The sequence below is a fragment of the Lindgomyces ingoldianus genome, assembly GCF_010093535.1.
Source record: "Lindgomyces ingoldianus strain ATCC 200398 unplaced genomic scaffold BDR25scaffold_39, whole genome shotgun sequence".
In the NCBI taxonomy this organism is placed as follows: Eukaryota; Fungi; Ascomycota; class Dothideomycetes; order Pleosporales; family Lindgomycetaceae; genus Lindgomyces; species Lindgomyces ingoldianus.
Genome location: NW_022985200.1, coordinates 325,330 through 346,658, shown reverse-complemented (window position 1 = coordinate 346,658; position 21,329 = coordinate 325,330). Strand labels below are relative to the sequence as shown.

Here is a 21,329-nt window from a genome sequence, read left to right as displayed (position 1 = left end):
ATGTCTTGATACTAGGCCTTTCATTGCTCTCCCTTCCATCCTTCAATTGTCTAGTCTTTTCTGACACTTGATTGTAGTGTTGTTGCGCAATGGCGGGGCCAGTACGACAACCAATAGATGTACCTTCACTAGAGAGATATTTCGACAAAAATGTTCCGGCAATCAGGACCCCTTTAGACATCAAACAGGTATGCCAAATCCATTATGCACTTCTTCCTTCCCTTCAAATCTCCCCAATTTTTTGCAGCTCTCACAATAGTTCAATGTTCACAAGCCCTATATCCTAACCCAACAAGCTAACCTTCCAAGTTCGGCTTCGGCCAATCCAACCCCACATACCTCCTGACATCTCCCAACTCCTCCAAGTTTGTGATGCGTAAGAAACCTCCGGGGAAACTCGTGTCCAAAACTGCACATAAAGTGGAACGCGAATACCAAATTATCAGAGCGCTTCAAAGCACTAACGTGCCTGTTCCAAAGGTGTACTGCTTGTGTGAGGATGAGTCCGTGATCGGGAGTCCGTTTTACATCATGGAATTCCTAGACGGTCGAATTTTCACAGAACCATATTTCCCCGGCGTGAGTGAGTTGGAGAGAAGGGATATGTGGCATGATGCCATCAGGACATTAGCAAAGTTACATAAACTGGTGCCGAAGGAAATTGGACTTGAGAGGTATGGAAAGCCGAACGGGTTTTATAATCGTCAAATCAAAACTTTCAAGGCTCTGGGGGAGGCGCAGTCTAAGACAAAGGATACTGAGACCGGTGAAGAGGTTGGGGAAGTTCCGAGAATGGACGAATTGGTTGCGTTCTTCAGTGACCCGAAAAGCCAGCCGAAGGATAGAGGGACGCCAATTCATGGGGATTATAAAATCGATAACTTGGTTTATCATAAGACAGAGCCGAGGGTGATCGGGATACTGGAGTAAGTAAGCCCATTGTCCCTACGCTTGACGTACCACGAGAATGTGAGTTTGAGACTAATGAGTTATCATAGCTGGGAAATGTCGACAATCGGCCACCCACTGTCCGATATCTCCAACCTCATCGTCCCTTGGACAATAACTGCATTCGGCACCGAGCGCCGAAACTCTCACCTCGCCTTTCACCACTCCCAACATACTCCCGGCCTCCCCTCCCGTAATCAGTGCCTTGCGTGGTACAGGGAAGTAGCGGGCTGGGATCCCGTCCTCGAGTTAAGCTGGGGTGTAGCGTTTGCTATGTGGAGGGATAGCATCATTTTCCAGGGCATCGCATCCCGGTATGCGGTAAGGCAGGCTAGTAGTGATCAGGCGAAGAAAGTGGGAGCGGAGATGAAACCCGTGGCTGAGATATGCTGGCAGTTGGTGCAGAGTGTAAAGGAGGATAAGCGATCGAGGGCGCACTTGTAAGTCAGACACTGGAAGGCTTTGTTTTAGGTTGACATCTGGGGGAAGCTATCTCAGCCTCTCAGGCTTACGTGCAGATTCTTATAAGCGGTATGGACACCACGTACTAAACGTATGTAGGTGCCACATCCGTTATTTACGAGTTTCACAGTTGCTTAAATAGTCGCTACACTTCCTATCCTAGATTCCTAAAAAGTAGTCCTCTCCTAGCAAGAGTTAAGACGCAGTTGGAATATTGTTGAATAGTCTTTAACTTCTTCGCGCTTATTGAATAATTGAGGCGGCTACATACGCTTCTATGCCTTGGATTCTTTAGCGTATAAGACACAATTCCCTTCCACTTGTTAGCATGGAGAGTAATATCTAGGTACCTTCACAGCACGCTGGGTCGGGGACGAGAAGCCCTGCAAAGTAATCAATATTTCTCATTCAAAGGCATAATTTTAAGCAGAACAGTTCTCGGGCCTCAAAAGTGTTTATTTTTTTCTTAATAAAGTACTAGTTTTGTTTGCTGAGAACTATTCCACTCATTGCAAGCATTGAACTCTTCTTTAGCGTCTGCGATACTTCCGAAAATCTAGCCAAGAACTCACAGAACTAACTACAGTTGTAGCAATTCATTCTATATGCAAAACCCCTTCGGGAGAAATCCAAAAGCTGCTGCCTAGAAATTTGGAGAGGTACTTGGTCTTTGACGGGAAAGATTGCCGTGTAAACGTTGCTTTAATTTTGGACTCCCAAAAAAGAAAGACAACGAAACAGCAACTGGTTCAGCTGGAAAAAGTTGAATGGCTGGCTATCGTGGAAACGTGAGAGAAAAGTGAGGCGACTTGCAGCACTGCAACCTCTAGCTTCTGCAGAGCTAGCCTGCTAATGTATATGGCTGCATGAAAACTTTCGTGTTAGCTGGAAGTACCGACGTTGTGAAGGAAACGAGATTGGCCCGAATCTACGGTTCGAGAGTTGCAAGAAGATCCCCAGACCTCCAGGGCTCTTGATGTTGGTGATGAGATCATGTGTCGACCCTCCTAGGTGAGTAAAATCCACCCGGCGGCTTGACCGGTAAGCCCGAAATGAGAATTCCAAGATACTTGTCCGGTCAACATATAGTGGTCGTGTCACCACTAGCCTAACACAAGCAAACTAGCAAATTCGCAGCTAAAGAGGACTAATCGAAGAGGTCAAGAGGAAGACCAGTGAGCGGCATAGCTCAATGGTCAATTTAGTACCGTCCTATTGGGATCTTGATCCAAAGACATGGGAGACATTTACGCACTTCGTGTAACGACGTGGTATCAGATGTAGCCGTACTGCAATTCCTAGCTCTCCCCAACAGTCCCCGCAATCCTTCATCCGGCCCACCAAAGCTCATCTTAGCTTCTTCCCCCACTAACCCGTAAACTTTACTACAATCTCCCTCCTCCTCTTCCTGTAAAACTTATCCAACACCTTCCTCCTCTGCTCTTGTGCCATCTCCTCTACTTCCAGGGCAAATTCTACCGGATCCTCATACCCCATCATCTTTGCAATACTGCAAAATTGCCTCCTCCTCACTTCCTCGTTCGGTTTATACCTATAGTTAATATTGAAGTCATCCCTATCCCTTCTCCTCCCTTCACCAGATAACTCCGCATTACTGTGATCTGGGCGATCTTCTTCAAACTCCAAACCCTGGCGTTGACTTTGCGATTGCGAAAACTGGAATACACGTTCGGGGCCAAGTTCAAGGTCGCCACGAAGTTCTATAGCTTTACGACTCAATTTGGCTTCGATTTCGGAACAACCTATGACTTCCGAGTTCTCATGAGTATATTGTACCCCTGCTTTTGCGAGAATGGCATTGACAGGGTCGGGGCCAGAGCGTTTTATGTATTTCTTCTTGCCTCTGATTTTGGATGCATCGCCTCCACTGGCGATGATTTCTGCAAACTTCTTCATCTGGCTGTTGTCATTTTCGTCGTCTTCATCAAGACCGAGGGCTTTGTTGCTGAGTGGATCATATTCATCATCAGACTCGTTGGTGTTATTGTTGAGGCCAAATTCCATTGCCTTGACCCCGGCTCTCGTTTCTGCGACATTAGTTTTGTGAACGATATCTCGCAACAAGAGGCCATCCTCCGCAAAACTGAATAGATTTGCAATACCGAATAGTTCGCCCTTCTTTCCGGAATCACCCATCACACCTTTGAAGTATCGTCGTTCGTCGCTGGCTGTATAACCAATGTTGGCCTGTTGTTGCTTGTATATCTGTCTTGCGTAGACGATTTCCTCAATTGTGCCCGACGATACCAGACGGAAGACTTCAACGTCTCGTGTTTGTCCGATTCTGTATGCGCGGTCTTGGGCTTGGAGATCGTACGCTGGATTCCAGTTTGGATCTACAACCACGACCTTGTTGGCAGATGTAATGTTCAGCCCGACTCCACCCGCCTTCGTGCTAATAAGGAAGACGAACTGATTTGGATCAGAGTTGAAATCTGCGACGGCTTTTGCGCGGTCATCATAAGACATGCTTCCATCTAGATAGGAGAAGTTGTATTTTGTACCATCAATGTCGAAGAGTGATTTGAGGAGTCGAAGGAGGCGGACAGAGTGGGAAAATACTAGAACCTTGTCGCAATTCGCGTGCCAAAAATCGAGAAGGCGTTTCAAAACTTTCCATTTACCACAAAACTCGCGCTGGGACTGGTTGAAAATGCTGTCTTTGATGCGGTAAAGATCCTTCCAGTTTTCTGGACAAGCTAGTTGTAGATTATCCAGATCTTTTGCTTGTTTCTCCGGAGCGTCCGTGCTCATAGGTAGCAAAAGAGCGAGATGATTTGAAAGCTTCTGTAGAGTGACCATGCACGGAAAGGTGAAGCATTGCCATTTCCCCTTGTGTGGGATTTCTGTATAGCAACACCAACCCCGTGTTTTACCAGAGCCACAGTCACATGGTTCGGTTGCCCTACGGATACAATCAAACGTGTCAGTTTCGATAAGTGTCCGATAAGCGTCTGCTTGCGTTTCTGTGAGCGGACAGAAGACAACTAGATCTCTTTTCTTTGGGAGTTGATCTGCAATCAAAGTTTTCATCCGCCGAAGGAATACGTCGGGGAGGACCTCAGTGACTAGCTCTTGCGCCTTGTGTCGTGCATTGCCTAGTTGTTCGTTCGTTGCGTCATGTGCTTGTCCGATTTTGAGAGGAGTGCAAACGAGCTGCTTCCACTCTTGTGAGGACCCATAGGACCCAGGTCTCACCCAGTTTAGGAGAGCCCAAAGCTCCTCGTACTTGTTTTGTATGGCTGTGCCCGTGAGGCCGATCCGACAGAGTGCATTGACTTTGTTCATCGCCTTTGTGACTGCTGCATCTCTGCTCTTGATCTGATGGCATTCGTCTGCGATGACACAGTCCCAGTCTACGGTATTGATCTGGCCCTCGTTCATCCTGTATGTCGTATATGTGGTTATCATGATCTCGGCCATTCCCTTCTTAGCTGCGTCAAGAACAGCTGTCTTTTCTGATGTGTTGCCGTGGTACTTGTGAACGTCCCACCAGCCCCATCTTTCGAGCTCATCTTCCCAGTTTTGCATCAAGGTGCCTGGGCAAACAATGAGGATCCTGGGATACCAACGGCGATCCCCTAGTCGTCGCACTTTTCGCATCCGTTTCGCATCCGAACTGAACCCTGTCTTGCCAAAGGCCGCGGTGAGAAAGGCGATAACTTGGATAGTCTTACCTAAACCCATGTCGTCGCCTAGTACAGCGCCTGTTTGCCGAACGAATCGTTCATGAAGGAAGCGAACGCCGTCTACTTGATAGTCTCGCAACCACTGGGCGATTGGAGGGGGAATAATGCCTTGCGATTCCCGAAGCTTAATGCCTGCATATGGTCGCTGAGGCTTGACCCCACTGAAGACAGGTCGCTCTTCAGAATCCGAGCTAGAGCAATCGATTCCATTATACGACGGTGGATATCGCAAACCAGATTCGTGAAGCTGCCTCAACTTGCGCCTCCGTGAATCGACGTAATCAGGGGGCGGGTCGTCTAGGTATGTTTCATTTCCTGCATCACGCTCGGAATTAGAGTCATCACCGAAGAGGCTTAATTCTCCTGGGCGGGCTCGTTCAGCATCCTTGCTGGGGTTTTTAGCTTGCAATTTCCTTCCGATGATACTGGTTGCCGCTGCAGCTTTCGATTTCTTCTCAGATCGAATCCGCTTGGTTTCAGCAGCAACACGCTTTCGCTTGAGAGTCCGGCGGTTCTTGAACTCTTTGTATGCAGCTTCTGGATCTTCATCAAACAGATCAAAATCGGATTCTTTTGCCGATGCATCTGATGGCGCTTCACTCTCGGGATGTGAGTTGCTCTGTATGGCTCTGTACCATCTTGGTTGGGCCGGATTTGCTGTCAAAGATTTTTTATCTTGGATTTTATCATTATCGCTGTGGTTGGATTCCTCGATGATTTCCTCCCCTTCGTTGTCTTGGGTTTGATCCTGGGTCAGCGCATTGATGTATTGTGATATATCGAGACCAGTTTCGTCATCGGTACTTGGCTGGTCTTCAGTGAAAGCCCTTAACCCTTTCTCGTGATTACCCATGCCGCCCGAGTGGCCCGGTAGGAGTAAATGCCAACGAAGTGTTTCTCGCTCGGTCGCTCTTATTATGTAAGTCGGCTCACTTGGTGATAGTGAAAATGGCAAATATGGAGCCGGAGGATGGCACTGGCGGTGAAGGCAGATGCCTATTATGCCTCATCGGGCAGACGCTAGATTGGTCACTATCTGACGTGGAACGAGAGTGAATATGTTGGTAAGAGCAACTTAAAACATTTCAGCGAGACAGTGAAAGGCTGATCACGGGTCAGAGCGGGTTGAAGGTATGCGAACGCGGTTTCACGTGGGAAGCGGGGCTGCCTGGCCCTTGCATCCTTAAGCTTTGACCCCTTCCCATTCCAAAGGTTGAGGGATGAGATGGAAATTAATTTGGTCCCTCAACAGAGAAGGGATTTGATTTTGGAAAGCAGCATGTGAGACCAGGAGTTTGTTTGGAGATAGATAGGGTCTCTGCAATTCCAAAGATAAGACGCTATGGGGCACAAGACCTTCCGTCCCCCTTTGCTCTGTCGTTAGCTAGGGAGGTTGATTTTCAAGGCGCGCTAACACGCTTTCACGCAAGCAGGACTTGCCCAGCTCGACCCTTGCATCCCCAAGCTCTGACCACAGCTAAGATAATTAACCTGGTGCTAGTTTCCACCCGTAAGGTTGGTTCAGATGTCTTTCACTGTGTCCGTCCCTTGAGCACCAATCGACTACAAAATGCCTCTCGACACCTCAACATATACCCTCGCGCTCCTGCGCCTTGATGGCCGGCGCTGGAACGAGCTTCGGCGCATCCACGCACAAATCAGTGTGCAGGCTGCCGCGGACGGCTCTTCGTATCTCGAGATGGGCAACACCAAGATCCTCTGTACGGCTACCGGGCCCGCAGAAGGGAGACAGATAGGGCAGAGGGGAGGGAAAGATAACGAGGCGAAGCTCGAGGTGGAGATTAATCTCGCAGGTTTCTCGGGCGTAGATAGGAAGAGGAGGAGGGTTGGTGATAAGTAAGATTACTCTAACTATTCCACCATACATCCAACGTTTTGAGGTTATCAATAAAAACTCGCTGAAATAATGCGTAATTCTAGACGGATCACCGAACTCGAACACACTCTGAAGAGCGTATACGCCTCCCTTGTCCTCACCCACCTCTACCCGCACTCCACCATAACCCTGCATCTGCACATAATCTCGCAAGATGGTTCCCTCCTCGCCGCATGCATAAATGCCTCCACACTCGCCCTCATTGACGCCGGGATTCCCATGGCAGACTACCTCGTCGCATGCACCGCCGCCTCATCCGCAACTTCCGATTCCTCATCTGACAACTCCGACCCGCTGCTAGATTTGAATAGCCTCGAGGAGCAGGAGTTGCCGTTTCTGACAGTGGGCACGTTGGGGAAGACGGAGAGAGTTAGCGTCTTGTTGATGGAGACTCGAGTGCGCAACGAGAGGGTGGAGGGAATGCTGGCGGTGGGGATTGAGGGCTGCAAGAGCATGAGAGATATTCTTGATGGCGTTGTGAAGGGGTATGGGAAGAAGTTTATATGAAAAGTGACTGTGAAATGACCAGATCAGGGCCAAGCAATGTTTACTGCAAGCACGACGGATGTTTGGGAGATATGGCAACTATGATATCAGGATACTCACACGTCCATCGTGTACGGATTACTGAGCAGAAGCCATCCCGTTCTGGCTTGCACTGAGTGCGACATCTACCGAAGACAAATCAAGTAAGGAAGAGAAGTTATACTATCGGCAAATACCCAGAATAGTGATCAGCTCCTCCCTGAAATGCCTCAGTAGTCCAGCAAAATCCCTTGAGGAACTTCCACCTACCATCCAATAAGAGCCTATCAACTGGATGCAAAAATCATGGAGCGTTTTTAGTATGGAAGCAAGGCAGATAAACGCTTGAATTCGTAAGAATGCCATGCTTAATCCATATTCAATATCGTCGCATAGCCCGAAATCCCGTGTAGATGTAATATAGTACCCAAGAAAACAGCCAGCTGGTATCATAGTTGAAAAGGTCCCTGATCCAGGTAGCTATGAAAGAATTCACAGATACTACCAGATGGTCCGCCTGTAACCACGCTTATTTGCCTGCTTGCACCAGAGAGAGAAGCCGTCTACTCTACCTCCTAATCGGTCGTAAGTCGAGAATAGATAACAGAGTTTCCAGAGCTTCGTCTTGACTAGCGTGATCGAATCTTCTGTGCCACATGCACGGTTTACAGCTCAACGCCGATTCGCAACGTCCGCAGCCCAAACCCTTTGTCAGATCCAACTGTAGTATGCTCTATACCGTTTCGTGATTCAAGCACGCGTCACATATCGAACTCTAAAAAACTTCAACCACGCACTAACTGGTCACTTGCACCTAGCTTCCTCATTTCCCCGTTCTCCACCTCCCGTCTGCCACAACTTCAAACTTAACTCTTCTTCCCCTCGATCGCACCGCATCCACACCACCCGCATCCAGCCACCTCCCCAGATTCTTGCACTGAGAAACATCAAAGAACTCTAAATCTCTGCACCCTTCCACGACAGCCTCCACACCATTCCCGGTTACGCGAACGCACCCACGGACGGAGAGTTGTTTGAGCTCGAGCAAGTGGAGGGAAATGGAACGGAGGGACGAGTCGGAGACGGCGGAGCCGCAAAAGGCGAGGTTGAGGTGGGTGAGGGAGGTGAGGCCAAGGGCTAGGACTTCGGTTGCTGTGTCGGAGAGGGCGCAGCAGAAACTCTGAAACCGACTATATCAGTATTCATTCATATCATCAAAATCTGTACGATTGTGCGAGTAGGGAGAGTTAGGAGCGGGGATTTCTCGGACATACCAAATCCAATTCCCTCAAACCTTTCGCGGCATTCGTAAGAGACACAATGGCATGATCCGTCAAATACGTACAATCCGCCAACACCAATTTCGTCAACCTCGGAAATGGATAAACACTCCAATGTTGAAACCCAAGATCCGTAATCGTCGTACATCTCGTTAAATCAATCTGCTCGATGCGATTCGCCGCATGCACCGCAATATGGGCCATCGACCGATCCGTGATATGTTTGCAATAGGAGAGGGTTAAGCGACGCAGTTTCGGGCAACCGACGATGGTGCCTGGGGGAAGTGGTTGCGGGACGGGTTGGTTGGGTTGCCCAGGTTTCTGTTGCTGGCTGTAGGCGCGATGACGACCGTTCATTTGGGCGTGCGCGTTCATGGCGGCCATTTGGGGTGGGAGTTCAGGGACGACCCAGCCGATCACTCTAGCAAGGAGGTTGTCTCCTACTTTTCTGCAGTTGCTGAGATCGACCTCTTCGAGTCCTTTAGCCTTGTTGACCATTTCGAGGACAGCAGGACCAGTGATATCCCACACGCTTTTCATGCGCCAGATTTTGACATTAGGACCACATGTTGTTGCAAGCGCGGCGAAGCCTTCGTCGGTCACATGGAAGCAGTTGCTGATGTCTACGACTCTTGGGCGGGCGCCTACGAAGGGGCATATTATATCAGATAAGGTGCGGTCGGTTACTCTGCGATTGTATCTAGTAAGGTCGAGACTGTCTAGAATATCGTGCGAGGTCGTAATGATTTTAAGCCAGTGCATCGACACTCTTCGCATTATCATCAGCTCGCCAACGTCAAGGCCCTTGAAGATTTCAATTAGGATCGGATCTGGGAATATTCCTTGACCAAATCGGCTTGGTCGCCGGATGATCCTCGGCCGTTTGTACGCGGCTGTTAGCTGTGGCGGGGTTGACGAATGCTTCGGTAAGGGGGAGGGAGACAGAGGAGTTCCATTGGGTGAAGGAGACTTTGGCTGCGAGCCATTTGAAGTGCTTTGGGGTGGCTCAGGGGTTGGAGGGGCTAGAGATCCTCTTCGCGATCTCGATCTCATGTTGTCGAGGTCTGGGTTTAGGAAAGGATCTGGGTCGTACGGCTCTATCACCGATCTCTCTTCCCTTCGAGAGGGAGTTAACGGCGTATCTATTGTGCTAGGAGTTTCGCTGAAGGTGACAGTGGGCACACTCTTTTTCCTTGGTGTCCGGGGTAGGATAATATCAACAATTGCTAGCTCGTCAATCTTCGGAGTGTTGTCTATTGCTTCAGCCATGTGTGTATCGGTATCTCGATTGGCTTGTAGGCGCTCTTTTGCGACCTTCTCAACTTGCCGGCGGAGGTCTGGAGAGCACTTCTCCCACAAGTCATTTAGGACGTCTCCGCTGATCATGAGACATTCAACCGAGGAGATGGATCGAACGGTTGCTGTTCGGCGAGGAGCTAGGGACAGACTGGTCACTTCGCCGAAATACTGTCCAGCCCTCAAGCGCGCCTTCAACTCTGAGAAGCTGTGTTCTCCCCCCGCAATGGACTTCCTCCGCATATGCATGGTCGCGTGACCGTTCTCTTCTGGTGGTTTAGTGTTTAGGATCTCGACCTCACCCCGAACGATGAAATACACGTCGCGCCCCGTAGTGCCTTGTTGGACGATATCGGTAAAGGGAGGGAAGGAGCAAGGGTGGGCATTCAGTCCGATGAAGTGGAGGATGTCAGCCGGGAGGCTCGAGAACAGCGGGAGTTCTTTCAGCAAAAGTCTCACATTGACACTCCCGCTGCCGAAAACGCTCAACGCTGCGGCCTCGGCGAGACCTGGGCTCGGGGACTTTCTCTTCTTGTAGGCACTAACGACCTCTCCGTCTCTTAGGATGCCAGAGTCGCCCATTTCCACGTCTCCGTCCACTCTGTCTCGCGTGCGCTTACCGTTTCGCTGGAAGGCCTTAGTCAGCTCCTTTGTGGTGGAGCCGCCGATTTCCTTCTTCTTGCGCTCCAAGATGGACAGGCGTTCCTTTGCCTCCTCCATGATCGCTCTTTCCACGTCTGGGAAGTTGGGCAGTTCTTTCTTCAAGTCTTCCTTGTTCAGTCGCACAACCAGAGACCTTGTGTTTGCTATAATAGTGGCGGTGCGGGGGATATCCATCAGGATGCCAATTTCGCCAAAGAAAGCGCCGGGCTTTAGCTCAGCGTATGTGCTCTCTCCATCTCGAGATGTGACACGCACAGCACCGCGCACCAACCAGTACATCGCCTTCGCATGGTCACCCTCGGTGAGAATATAGTCGTGCGGCTGGTAGAGCTGCGGCTTAAGGTGCGCGCCTATTGCAGCGAGGAACGAGTCAGGTGCGGAGAGGAACAATGGGAACGATCGTAGGCGGTCGAGCAAGTCCAGTGGCAGGCCCTGGATCGTGGAAGCGGTCAATGGGGAGGGGCGGATGGGCCTGGTCGGGTTTGTCTCGGACTCGTAGGCGCGGATCATGGAGAAGGGGTCTGGAATGGCCCCGCCGTTAACCCTGGCATGGGCAGCAGGGCTGCCGGTCCTGTACCTGCGCATCGCGGGAATGGCAGCTGTTGGCGTGAGCCCAGAGGGGAGCGAAGAGTAGGAGCGAGTGGCCGCAGCCCGGGGGCGAGAGGAGCGGAGCGGTGTCAGACGGACAGCGGACGTGCAGAAAACTTGTGGTCTGCGATTTGGGGGGATTCAGTAGTGTTCAGTGGGCCCGCATGGCGGTGGGAGTATGCAGGAGTCGAAGCGTACGGCTGGCGTTGTGGTCGACAAGTGCTCTGGCGATAAAGCGAAGTGTGGGCAGAGTGCAAGCGTCAGCACTCATTGGCGGCGCGATGATGTGGGTGGAGGCTGCGCGGGCGGCCTGCGGGACTCCGGGACTAAGGGATTGGACGCGGAGTGGCGCCAGACGGAGGAGCGCAATGGCCACGAGGGACAGTGTCTGCGGAAGAGTGTCGCGAGGTGTGTGCAGGGCAAACTGTCGTGGATGCGGTCTCCCGTGGTGTCGTACCTAGGTATGCAACGAGGAGCGATTGACACTCTGCGCGAGATCTGGAGGCTTGGTCTGTCGGGTGGTCCCAGGATTGCGACAAATCAAGCGGCATCAGCTGGGCGGGCGGGGCACATGGAAGCAGCCAATTCTTCTGGAAGCCGTGTCAGCATCGAAGCTTAACTCTAAAACGCGACAGAGGGAGCTCGTGCGCTGGACTTCCCGAGCCCTATTTCGACTTCGTCGCAGGCCATGTCTCTTGTCGCGCGCTGTCTGTCGCTGCTGTGTCTAAATTCACTACTGCGTCCGCGTGCGCACCGAGGCTCTTGTCGACCCCGTCCAAAGCGTGCTGCCGGGATCACAACCCAACTCCGGTGTGGCCGGCTATTATTATTCATTGAAAGCAGAACGGGATCAGGGCCTGGGCACTGTGCACTGTACTGCGTCCACAGTGCACACCACTCAAACCCCTGACCGCCACACTTCTCAGCCGCGTCCATCGGTCGACCCTTGCTCTGTGCAGTGGCTGGTGTCACATCACCCTCAAGCGCCGCAGCCGTCTCATCTAAAACACAACCCGCATCCGAGTTGCTTCATTCATTGAAAAATCTGATGGGGGTATAGATTATCTAGCATGCACCTAGGTCAGCAAGCCGTACCCATACCACTGGCCGTTGTAATTTCGTCAATTCATCCTCGTATCGACGCCGACGCGTCCGTGAGGGATCCAGGATACTTGTCCTTCCCATTCCTAGTTCTTATGTTTAGTCTGGTTTAGTAGGAGTCGCGCTTCCTGTGCCGACGCTCCTCCCGGCGCTCCTCCTCCTCAAACTCCCTGTCCTTCCTCCTGTCGTAGGCCTTCTCGGCCTCTCGAGCACCAAGCCCGCCAACCACGGCACCTGCGATCGTCATCAACGTGCTGCCCTTGTTGACCTGGTTCCCAAGGAAGCCTCCAGTTAGAGCTCCTACAATGGTAGCGGTGGCTCGATGATGGCTGGGCGACTTTGAGCGCACACGCTGCCGAGATGGGGAGTGGAAACGAAGCCGGTGGGAGTGACGGGGAGGAGAGTGAGAGAACGAACGCCGTCGTGAGGGCAAGGCGCGACCACGGGGATATGGTTCATATCCGTCATACTTTGATGTCTCAGGCCGTGGGGCGACTCTAGGGGCTGGTGATGGTCCCCGAGGCTACTCTCATACTCAGCAATTGAAAGGTAAGCAAAAAATACGTACGAAAATGAACACGTACAGCAGCCTGATATCCGCCCAAGTACCCATATGCTCGACCACCTCCTCGCAGAACCGCCCTGTCACTAGCGGAGGAAGCAGGATAGTACACACCACCCCCAGTATCTCCAGCACGAGACGCATATGAAGCGTCTCTGTCCCTATCTTCCCTCTTATCACGGTCTCTGTCCCTGTCACTGTCTGGCACATACATCGACCTATGGTCATCGTCGTCAGACTCCGAATCAGAGTCTTCACGATCTCTCAACACTCTTGGCTCTGAATGCGTTCTCAGCTGCTTCTTAATCTTCTTTCTCCTGCCGAATCGTCCGGGAAATTTATGGTGATATTTTTCAGCAACTTTATCCAGGCCTATGAGGCCAAGTTCCTTCGCAGCGACAGTGTGTTAGCACAATCCTACCACAGTCGCATCCTCTTACTAGATAAAGGCGGGAAACAGACAATGGGGTGGATTAAGGCTTCAAGGCTCGGATATGTTGAAAGGTTATACATACCACGAAAGCGCCAGTTTCTTCCGCCATGGCCATCCGCAGTGCGCCGGCGACGTGCTCGATTCCCCGGAACATTTGAGTCGCAGCTGACAATCCTCGCCTATTTTGCGCTTGCCTGTTTCGGGAAGGCAGGTGTATTTGTGCAGGATGATGTCAAGCTTCGGCTAAGGGCTCTGGCTGTGGCGTTTTCAAGGAAGCGTTGGTGCTAAACTGCAGCTTTTTGGTGATGGCGGTATGTAGGTGAGTGTAGCGTTCGTAAGAAAGAGTGGAGGTTGAGGAGAGAAAGTTAGAGACTGAGGGAAAGGGTTAAGAAAGGGTTTGGGAAAGCTGAGAGAGAAAGAGACGAGTGGGTGCGTTGTAGAAAACGGGTTTCGCCATTGTTGATTTGGCAGTCAAATTTCAAAGGGTACGGTGAAGGGCAGATAACTAAAGTTGCGGTAGACAGAAGGCAACAACGACAGAGCGAGCGATTAGGTGAGTGGTGGGCCAATCAACGAACATGATTGAACAAGCACGGTGAGTACCCAGGTAGAGAGAGAATAATATATCCGCCACAGGAGAGGAATAGATGGGGGGGTAGAAAATGAGGCGAAACATCACCACCCAATGTTTGATCCTTTCGTGGCTTTTGCAGTTCTTCATCGTTTGGACCTTCAATTCAATTCGACCTTCACTTCATTTCACATATACGAACGGGTTTCTCATAACAGTGCATTCACATTCAGGTATCCATCCAACTCAGCATAAACGCCTCAGAAGATGAATGGTAATGCTCGAAATAGGAATCTCAACAACCAAGCCCCGGGGAGTAGTTCCCCTCCATCACTAGTCCACTGTCTAAGCCTTAGCTGACTCCAACAGCTTTCCATGCTGCTCCGGGTGCGTCTTCTCAACATTTCCCTTGGCCATCTTTTTCATCATGAAATTTCCATCAATCTCTACATCCTCGACCAGCTTGCCGTCCTTGACACGCCACTTTCCTGCAATGGTGAGCACGCCCACTGGAGGCTTGGCGTTGACGAGAGAGTCGACGCCGTCGGGGACGTTGGTGAGTGTGAGCTTGTAGGTTGTCTAGGAGCTATTAACACGGGAATTTTAAGGACAGGAAGTATGCTACTAATAGAGCGAGCTCGGGGTGGCCATGCATTAAGGGAAGCGATACATACCTGGCCAATAGGCTTCTTGTCTGTTACAGAATAGGTAGCAGTGCTCTTCGCATCGCCAGACTCGAATTCGTAAGAAATGAGAGCTGGGCAGAGGGTCTTGATCATCAAGTCATGGTTGTGTAGCGCAGTTAGCACGGCATCAACCTCAAGACCAGCAGGGATTGGAGTAGACACGTTGGTGGTAGACATTTTGAAATGGTATGTAAATGAAGAACGGGTATAGAACTTAAAGGAAGATGTGAAGAACCGCGAAACTCGTGGAGATTATTTAGAGGCTAGGACTGTGTGATGAGAAGTAGAAATCTCTGTTTCGTCTGAAGAACTAAATGTACTTGAAGACATGACATTCTTATATATCTCCAAAGGCTTGATTCCCCAGGCTTCTATACGCTGCCCAGATGCTCATCATCATCCATCTTACCTGGCCTGACTACTAACTTACAGACACCCACCGTATCCAAAATAGAGTTATCCGAAATTCTTAGGTCGGCATAATTCTCCCTCCGTCCCGTCGCCCTCCGCCATTCACAACCAGCAGATCTTGCTCAGCCTTCCACGTCGAGCCCTATTACTGAAGCCATGACAGAAAGGGTCGCCAGGTACGCAGTTCTGAACCTCCGTCCGTGATGCGCGACCGCTCGGGCCGTTACGGATCTCCACTGTAGGCCCAGCCTTTCCAGCCCGCTGAACAAACTTCAAAGAGGGAGCCAGCAGGTTCGCGGCTGTGGGACGAGTAAAAAATGGGCGGCCGTGGGGCTCACGCAACTTGTCATCGGCTCCCCGCAACATGTCTGAGTGCAAGCTCCGCTAACCGCCAATAGTGGTTGGGCTTGGCGGGATTTGGCAGTCATGTAAGCGGCCTGCTGTTCTGTCGGCAAAACACCCAGTTTCGTTTCACTTGCGCAATAGCGCTGTGCTGAGATCTTCATTGGAATAAATTTGGGGTTGCGTTGCGGGGGCGGGTGTGTTAGCGATGACGGATCCATGTGCGTTGGAGAAACCATGGCATTTGGCGTTACTATATTTTGGCGATGAGATCGAGGAAATAACCGAATGGAGTAGGGCCTACGCACAGCTAGCTGACATAGCGGCGAGTTGTTTTAAGGGGTGTTTGTAGCCGCTATTGGTTAAGAATCGCATTCTCAGTGTCAGCTACAATGAAAAGATGAGAGAGAGAGTACTATGTTTCAAGGCATCTCGGGATGTGAGCATATGCTAATGTAGCTTGTAAGTGAGCATCGTCAGCATTCAAGTTGCGTGTAGACAAGACAATGTATATTTACATTAGATATTTAGAAATGCTAGCTGGACATAAGGAAATATCTGGCAAGTGGCACTCCACGTCTCTTCATTTCGAGAGTCCATGTGGCAACTTCAAACACCCGTTCACACCGAACACCGCTGCCCGTGCCAGCCAACTACCGATATCTCGGTTCTTTTCCCCGCCGACCATCCGACATCAGGAAATCTAACTCAAACTTGAAGCTGAAGCTAAAGCTTCGACTCAGCAGCGGCAGCCTCCTCTACCTTCTTCCCGGTAAAGCTGACTCCAACATTCGCCTGCACAGTCCCACTACGATTGATAAGCCGCAACTTGCGTCCCCTTGAAATGGGCTCGTCGTCATCCTTTTCACGAATATAGTATGCCCAGTCGGCTGTGGGGTCAAGCTCAGTCTGACTATATCCATTTCCGAGCCAGGCAAATCGATTACCGTTGTACTTGATGTCCCAGTCGTCGAGGCGCAACTCCATCATCGCTTCGATGTAGTGCAGGGTGCTGCCAGGCCAGAGAGCCGTGACGGGGCCGTCGGGTCGACCCTTGTACCAGGATCGGCAGGGGTCGTGCCAGACAGTCTTTTGCATGAATCGGTCTTTGTGCGCGATGAAGTCTGCGACCGCTTCGGCCTTTGGAGCGAACTGCGAGATGTTGTTTGTCTGGAATCGATCGATCAGCTTGAGCATGTAGTCGGCTTGACATTCGATGGCAGAGAGTACGGGGCCGTTTCCAATGGGGCAGTTAGGTCCGAGGAAGATGAGGTAGTTAGGAAATTCGGCGGCCGCGATGCCGAAGTACGATTGCGCTTCGTCCTTCCAGATGTCTTGCAGGTTTTTACCACTGGGACCAACGATAGGGAATCGGGGCTTGAAGGAGGTGTTGAAGCCGGTTGCGCAGATGAGCACGTCGACTGGGTATTCATTGCCATTGTCGCAAAGGCATCCCTTCTCGGTAATTTGATTTATCTCGCCGTAGACGACCTCAACGTTCTCCTTCCCGAGAGACTCCAAGTAGCCAACGCCAGGCGTCAAGCGACGGCAGCCGACGTGCCAATTGGGAATCAGCCGCTCTTCCAGATATGGGTTCTTCAACTTCTCTGTCATCTGCTGCCTAAAGTACACTTCAGTGTCGTTGTTTGTGTTTGTTCCCTTTAAAAATATCCCAAACTGGCCGTTCAAACCCCTTTCAACATTCTGCCTGTACTCAGTCAAGACATTGGGTTTCGTCGCGAAGTCGAGGCGCTCCTTATCGGAGAAGACGTGCTGTTCAAGGCCCTGGACAGGCGACACCCAGGTTGGCTCGCGAATGAAGGTGGTGACTTTTCTAACGTGGGGCTGGATCGTGGGAAGGACTTGGATACCGGAAGAGCTGGATAAAGTAAGTGAGGAGAGCCTTTTTGACGACCGCAGGGCCTTACCCATTGCCAATCAATCCAACGTGGCGCCCGTGAAGATCAATTTTTTCATCCCAATTAGCCGTGTGCAAAAGCACGCCCTTGTACTTGCTGAGTCCTGGGATAGCAGGCCATTGCCAATTGTTCAAAATTCCTCCGGCGTTGACGAGAATGTCGCAATGGTCGAGGATGGTTTCGTTCCTCTTCAAGTCCTTGATATGCACGTCGTAACCGCCATTCTCATTATTCCAGTATGCGCTAATGACTTGATGTTCGATCTTGCAAAACTTGTGTAGACCATATTTCTGCGCAAAGTCGTTGAAGTACTGGAAGATTTCTTTGGAACTGGCATAGACAGCAGACCAATCGAGCTTGGGCTCAAATGACCATGTGTAGTTGTGCGAGGGGACGTCGCATGCGCACCTAACCCGTCTTAGCTCGGTTCTGATATGCCTTTGCCGCGGGAAAGGTGTTGCCAAGTCGGTAGACTTGGGGTGAGATGCTCCCACCTCCAATTTGACTTACCCTGGATATCGATTTTCCCACCACGTTCCGGACACCTCTGGGTTCTTCTCATAGACGGTGAGAGAGAAGTTTGTGAAGTGGCGCTGCAGTTTGTATGCCATCAAGAGGCCAGATGCTCCGGCTCCAATGCAAATGACGCGGACATGTCGCTGGGCGTGAATTGGTCCTTGTAACCGATGCTGAGTATCTGTCTCAGGCCGGTTCGTAGACGGAACAATAAAATTTGCCATTGTGCAAAGGGCTATAGAATTGATATGCTCGAGCGAAAGCAAGAAAGCAATCAGGGAAAAGATACTCAACAAAGATGGATGTCTTGTGCAGGTGCGAGAGCCTGAAGAGCAACTACCGAATCAATAGGCGGAGCAAAGTGTGCTGATCGTCCTAACTCACGCAATATACTGGCTAGCGGGAACAGAGGGGAGAGTAGATAGCAAGCAGAGAAACACGAACGATAAGCTGCAGGTGAAGCTCCCAAAAAGACCTTTATATCGTAGCTCTCTCTGTCTACCCAAGGGAGTCATGCAAAATCCAAATGCCTTATAACACGAGTCAGCTTGTGGGCTGTAACAGCCGGGCCAGGGACAATATCCGGGGAAAGATGCACGATTCGTGGACGTAGCCGAATGAAGGATTCCTTATTCGTACTGCATTTTGCGAAGGTAAAGCATTTCCGCTGTACCGCACTAAGAAATTCGTGTCTAGTTGTGCACCCCACCACGTTTCTGAGCCGCATTGAAAGTGTAGAGCCACGAAAAAACAGCCTATGATCAGGAGATTCAACAGACGTACGACAAATCTAAGTCCCCTGAATAGTAGGTTGGGCGTTTCCAGACTTGTCACTACCGGAGTGGCGACGAGCATCTGATGGAGTCAAGATTCGACTGGGAGGCAGCGGAGGCTACTTTACGAATCGAGCATTCATTCTAGCGCAGACTCCACTTCGGTTTTAGTTAATCGACTTTGTACAGTTCTAATTCCTAACTAAGCATCCCCTTCACCGTTCACCTCTCCTTACTGGATAGTAAAGCCTCCATCAACAACCAACGAAGCGCCCACCATGTAGCTGCTTGCTTCTGAGTGCAAGAAAGCAATTGAGTCGCCAATCTCCTCCATATTCGCCAGACGTTGGAGAGGTATCTTCATTCGCTCCCTCTCCATGACATCATTCTGGTTCATGCTGCTCGCAATCAGGGGAGTCGCAACATAACCCGGGCAGATTGCATTGATCTTGATGCCCTGCGGAGCAAATGCAATTGCGTCCGCCCTCGTCAATCCGACCACAGCATGTTTGCTCGTGCAGTATGCCGTCGAGGGCACATTCAGGGAAGGAGCGAGAGTTCCGTACATTGACGCCGTGTTTACAATCGATCCGCGATACGAGCGCTCAAATTCTGAAGGTTTCTCCTGCTTCAGCATCTGCCGAATCTGGGCTCGCTGGCACATCCAGACTCCGGTTGTGTTGACAGCAAGAACTCTCTGAAAGTCGTCTAGATCGACCTGGTCTGTGGTCTTGAGTGTGCCCCCGATGCCGGCGTTGTTCACAGCGTAGTCTATCCGGCCAAACTCCTTGACTGTTTGCAGGATGCTGTCGTTCACAGCGGATTCATCTGCTACATCGAGTCGAATTTCCTTGACGGAAATGTCAGGGTATTTCTTGTTGAGCTCGGTCACGGTAGAGGTGACGGGATTTCGGTCGAGCAGGGCGAAAGATCGGACGCCTTGTCGAGCAAGTGCATATGCTGCAAACTGACCGATGCCTCGTGAAGGTGTCAACTTCTGAGGCACTACGAGGAAGGTTACGGAACCTCAGACTCACCAGATCCAGCGCCAGTGATGTACGCAACACCTTTCAAAGTGAACGCCATTCTATTTTCTTGAGCCCCGCTTAGCCAGGCAGAAATGAAGTATTTGCGAAGCAGTGCCTGCCGAGAGAGGACCAAAATGCATTCTTAATCATGCTTCGAACTGCACCTTTTCGGATAGGCAGCTTCAAGTGCGGAAGTTGCTCTGGCTGCACCGCTCCCACTGCGGGGACGACCGCTTGCCTGGCTAACTCTGATGCTAGACTCTGCTTTTGGCGAGGCTAAGAGAGAAGGTGGGGCAGAGCCTGAGATCCGAAGGCGAATGGGAGGTGGATGACCTTTCCCGGGGTCGTCGGTCTGCGGAGTACTGCCAGCGCGAGTCATGAGCGGGCTTTCACAGCCTTGGCTTCAGCCCAGCCTTGTTAAGCTTGAGGCCTGGGAGCTTGGGTGGTACCTAATCAGGGGCTTTCGAGGGGACCGAGGCATTTGTGGAGGAGACTCGTGATATCGAAATTGAAAGAGGCCGTAGCCAACAACTGCGGACTCTATCCCTTCATAGAATATCGAGACACACCAAGGACGGGATACTAGGTTGCCACGACGATATGATCCTTCGGAGTGAAGGATGGTGAAGGAGGCTGGGTCCACGCTGGGGTTTCCACGTGCTTCCGCGTCATTTTCGAGACTAACCGCCAACGGGTCGCACAGGCCTCCGGTGACTCAATACCCGCTCTGCGGTGCATTTCTCAACACCAACCCCCATTCCATCGTGCGACGCGCCCATCATGGCTGCCCTGCCGACCCACATCGCTCAAACCTCGCGCGAAGTCAAGAAGGAATACAAGAGGCATGGCCCACGATTCTCCGAAGCCGAACAGCGCCAGCTAGAGCGCGCCCTCAAACTTGATCAACGCGCCACGAAAGCCCGAGAGCAAGAAGAGAGGCGAAAAACCGCGAAAACCAAACGCGAAGAGAGGGAACGGAAGGAGAGGCAGGCAAGGAAGCAATTAGGAATGGGATTGGCGACGCAGTTGATCGGATACAGTCACACACAGAAGAAGATGAGGAACGGCATGGAGGCTTTCTTGGGGCTCCGGAGTAGGGACAAAGAGGAGAAGAGGGAGGAGGAGGGGTTTCGGAAGAAGCTGGAGCAAGTTACGGACACGATGGAGAAGGAGCCCTTGGACAATAGTGATGGCGACGATGCCGAGTTAGATTTGTCCGTTTTAGATAAGCAGTCGAGCGGCGACCAGTGGATTGATGATGATTTGGATGACGACGTGCTGCTTGAAGCGCATGATCTAGCTATGTCGGATACTGTTGAGGGAATGCTGGAGTTAGTTCCCGACCCACAACCCCCAACACCAAAGAGTCCGGTCTCTAAATCTTTCAAGCCGGTTACTCCCAAGGAAGACGTGGACTTCCTACGATTACACGGTCCTATTAACAAGACTATCGACGATGCCCTTGGAGGGCTCCCCGGTCCGTTGATCGAGCTACTCTCGCAAGATATTTCCACGAACCTTTCCTATTGGAACCCGGCACCATCTCTCCTACATAAGTTGAACCCTACCCCACTGCCGCCCCATAGACTGCGCATCAAAGCGGGGTGTACTGTGACGC

The 21,329-nt window shown here is 51.2% G+C and overlaps 8 protein-coding genes across 8 annotated transcripts; 2 read left to right on the top strand and 6 right to left on the bottom strand.

Annotated features, from left to right (window-relative positions):
• Positions 1-89: 89 nt before the first annotated feature.
• Positions 90-1,489, top strand: BDR25DRAFT_378905 (APH-domain-containing protein; the record flags this gene model as incomplete). The annotated part of the gene is made up of 3 exons (XM_033697578.1): positions 90-188; positions 310-926; positions 999-1,489. 3 exons carry the CDS (start codon positions 90-92, stop codon positions 1,390-1,392), a joined length of 1,110 nt encoding a protein of 369 aa, XP_033542112.1. The 3' UTR covers positions 1,393-1,489.
• Positions 1,490-2,739: 1,250 nt separating this feature from the next.
• Positions 2,740-5,973, bottom strand: BDR25DRAFT_295355 (uncharacterized protein; the record flags this gene model as incomplete). The annotated part of the gene is made up of 1 exon (XM_033688843.1): positions 2,740-5,973. The coding sequence occupies one exon, from the start codon at positions 5,971-5,973 to the stop codon at positions 2,779-2,781; it is 3,195 nt and encodes a 1,064-aa protein (XP_033542111.1). The 3' UTR covers positions 2,740-2,778.
• Positions 5,974-6,610: 637 nt separating this feature from the next.
• BDR25DRAFT_295351 (exosome complex exonuclease RRP41) lies at positions 6,611-7,983 on the top strand. The gene is made up of 2 exons (XM_033688842.1): positions 6,611-6,977; positions 7,062-7,983. Exons 1-2 carry the CDS (start codon positions 6,691-6,693, stop codon positions 7,522-7,524), a joined length of 750 nt encoding a protein of 249 aa, XP_033542110.1. The 5' UTR covers positions 6,611-6,690; the 3' UTR covers positions 7,525-7,983.
• Positions 7,984-8,180: 197 nt separating this feature from the next.
• BDR25DRAFT_85891 (RNI-like protein) lies at positions 8,181-11,456 on the bottom strand. Its single transcript, XM_033699157.1, has 2 exons — positions 8,817-11,456; positions 8,181-8,722 (listed from the first exon to the last, which is right to left on the bottom strand). The coding sequence occupies exons 1-2, from the start codon at positions 11,364-11,366 to the stop codon at positions 8,366-8,368; spliced, it is 2,907 nt and encodes a 968-aa protein (XP_033542109.1). The 5' UTR covers positions 11,367-11,456; the 3' UTR covers positions 8,181-8,365.
• Positions 11,457-12,427: 971 nt separating this feature from the next.
• Positions 12,428-13,586, bottom strand: BDR25DRAFT_306730 (uncharacterized protein). Its single transcript, XM_033690691.1, has 3 exons — positions 13,548-13,586; positions 13,055-13,420; positions 12,428-12,993 (listed from the first exon to the last, which is right to left on the bottom strand). The coding sequence occupies exons 1-3, from the start codon at positions 13,572-13,574 to the stop codon at positions 12,580-12,582; spliced, it is 807 nt and encodes a 268-aa protein (XP_033542108.1). The 5' UTR covers positions 13,575-13,586; the 3' UTR covers positions 12,428-12,579.
• A 697-nt stretch (positions 13,587-14,283) lies between these two features.
• BDR25DRAFT_85829 (uncharacterized protein) lies at positions 14,284-15,152 on the bottom strand. Its single transcript, XM_033699156.1, has 2 exons — positions 14,711-15,152; positions 14,284-14,615 (listed from the first exon to the last, which is right to left on the bottom strand). The coding sequence occupies exons 1-2, from the start codon at positions 14,897-14,899 to the stop codon at positions 14,382-14,384; spliced, it is 423 nt and encodes a 140-aa protein (XP_033542107.1). The 5' UTR covers positions 14,900-15,152; the 3' UTR covers positions 14,284-14,381.
• Positions 15,153-16,201: 1,049 nt separating this feature from the next.
• On the bottom strand, positions 16,202-18,134 carry BDR25DRAFT_295342 (FAD/NAD(P)-binding domain-containing protein; the record flags this gene model as incomplete). Its single annotated transcript, XM_033688841.1, has 3 exons — positions 16,202-17,354; positions 17,404-17,802; positions 17,905-18,134. 3 exons carry the CDS (start codon positions 18,132-18,134, stop codon positions 16,202-16,204), a joined length of 1,782 nt encoding a protein of 593 aa, XP_033542106.1.
• Positions 18,135-18,880: 746 nt separating this feature from the next.
• On the bottom strand, positions 18,881-20,050 carry BDR25DRAFT_295341 (NAD(P)-binding protein). Its single transcript, XM_033688840.1, has 2 exons — positions 19,721-20,050; positions 18,881-19,661 (listed from the first exon to the last, which is right to left on the bottom strand). The coding sequence occupies exons 1-2, from the start codon at positions 19,767-19,769 to the stop codon at positions 18,916-18,918; spliced, it is 795 nt and encodes a 264-aa protein (XP_033542105.1). The 5' UTR covers positions 19,770-20,050; the 3' UTR covers positions 18,881-18,915.
• Between the last annotated feature and the right edge of the window lie 1,279 nt (positions 20,051-21,329).

What these genes read in the sequence shown, in the direction of transcription:
- BDR25DRAFT_306730 (XM_033690691.1), bottom strand. Translation starts at nt 13,574, where the DNA reads ATGGCGGAAGAAACTGGCGCTTTCGTG. An exon ending in AAGAAACTGGCGCTTTCGTG is followed by an intron (nt 13,421 to 13,547) that starts GTATGTATAACC and finishes GTCGCTGCGAAG; the next exon opens with GAACTTGGCCTCATAGGCCT. An exon ending in TGGGCGGATATCAGGCTGCT is followed by an intron (nt 12,994 to 13,054) that starts GTACGTGTTCAT and finishes GTATGAGAGTAG; the next exon opens with CCTCGGGGACCATCACCAGC.
- BDR25DRAFT_295341 (XM_033688840.1), bottom strand. Translation starts at nt 19,769, where the DNA reads ATGGCGTTCACTTTGAAAGGTGTTGCGTACATCACTGGCGCTGGATCT. An exon ending in CATCACTGGCGCTGGATCTG is followed by an intron (nt 19,662 to 19,720) that starts GTGAGTCTGAGG and finishes CACCTTCACGAG; the next exon opens with GCATCGGTCAGTTTGCAGCA.
- BDR25DRAFT_295351 (XM_033688842.1), top strand. Translation starts at nt 6,691, where the DNA reads ATGCCTCTCGACACCTCAACATATACCCTCGCGCTCCTGCGCCTTGAT. An exon ending in AGGAGGAGGGTTGGTGATAA is followed by an intron (nt 6,978 to 7,061) that starts GTAAGATTACTC and finishes GCGTAATTCTAG; the next exon opens with ACGGATCACCGAACTCGAAC.
- BDR25DRAFT_85891 (XM_033699157.1), bottom strand. Translation starts at nt 11,366, where the DNA reads ATGCGCAGGTACAGGACCGGCAGCCCTGCTGCCCATGCCAGGGTTAAC. An exon ending in GTTTGAGGGAATTGGATTTG is followed by an intron (nt 8,723 to 8,816) that starts GTATGTCCGAGA and finishes AGTCGGTTTCAG; the next exon opens with AGTTTCTGCTGCGCCCTCTC.
- BDR25DRAFT_85829 (XM_033699156.1), bottom strand. Translation starts at nt 14,899, where the DNA reads ATGTCTACCACCAACGTGTCTACTCCAATCCCTGCTGGTCTTGAGGTT. An exon ending in ACAAGAAGCCTATTGGCCAG is followed by an intron (nt 14,616 to 14,710) that starts GTATGTATCGCT and finishes AATAGCTCCTAG; the next exon opens with ACAACCTACAAGCTCACACT.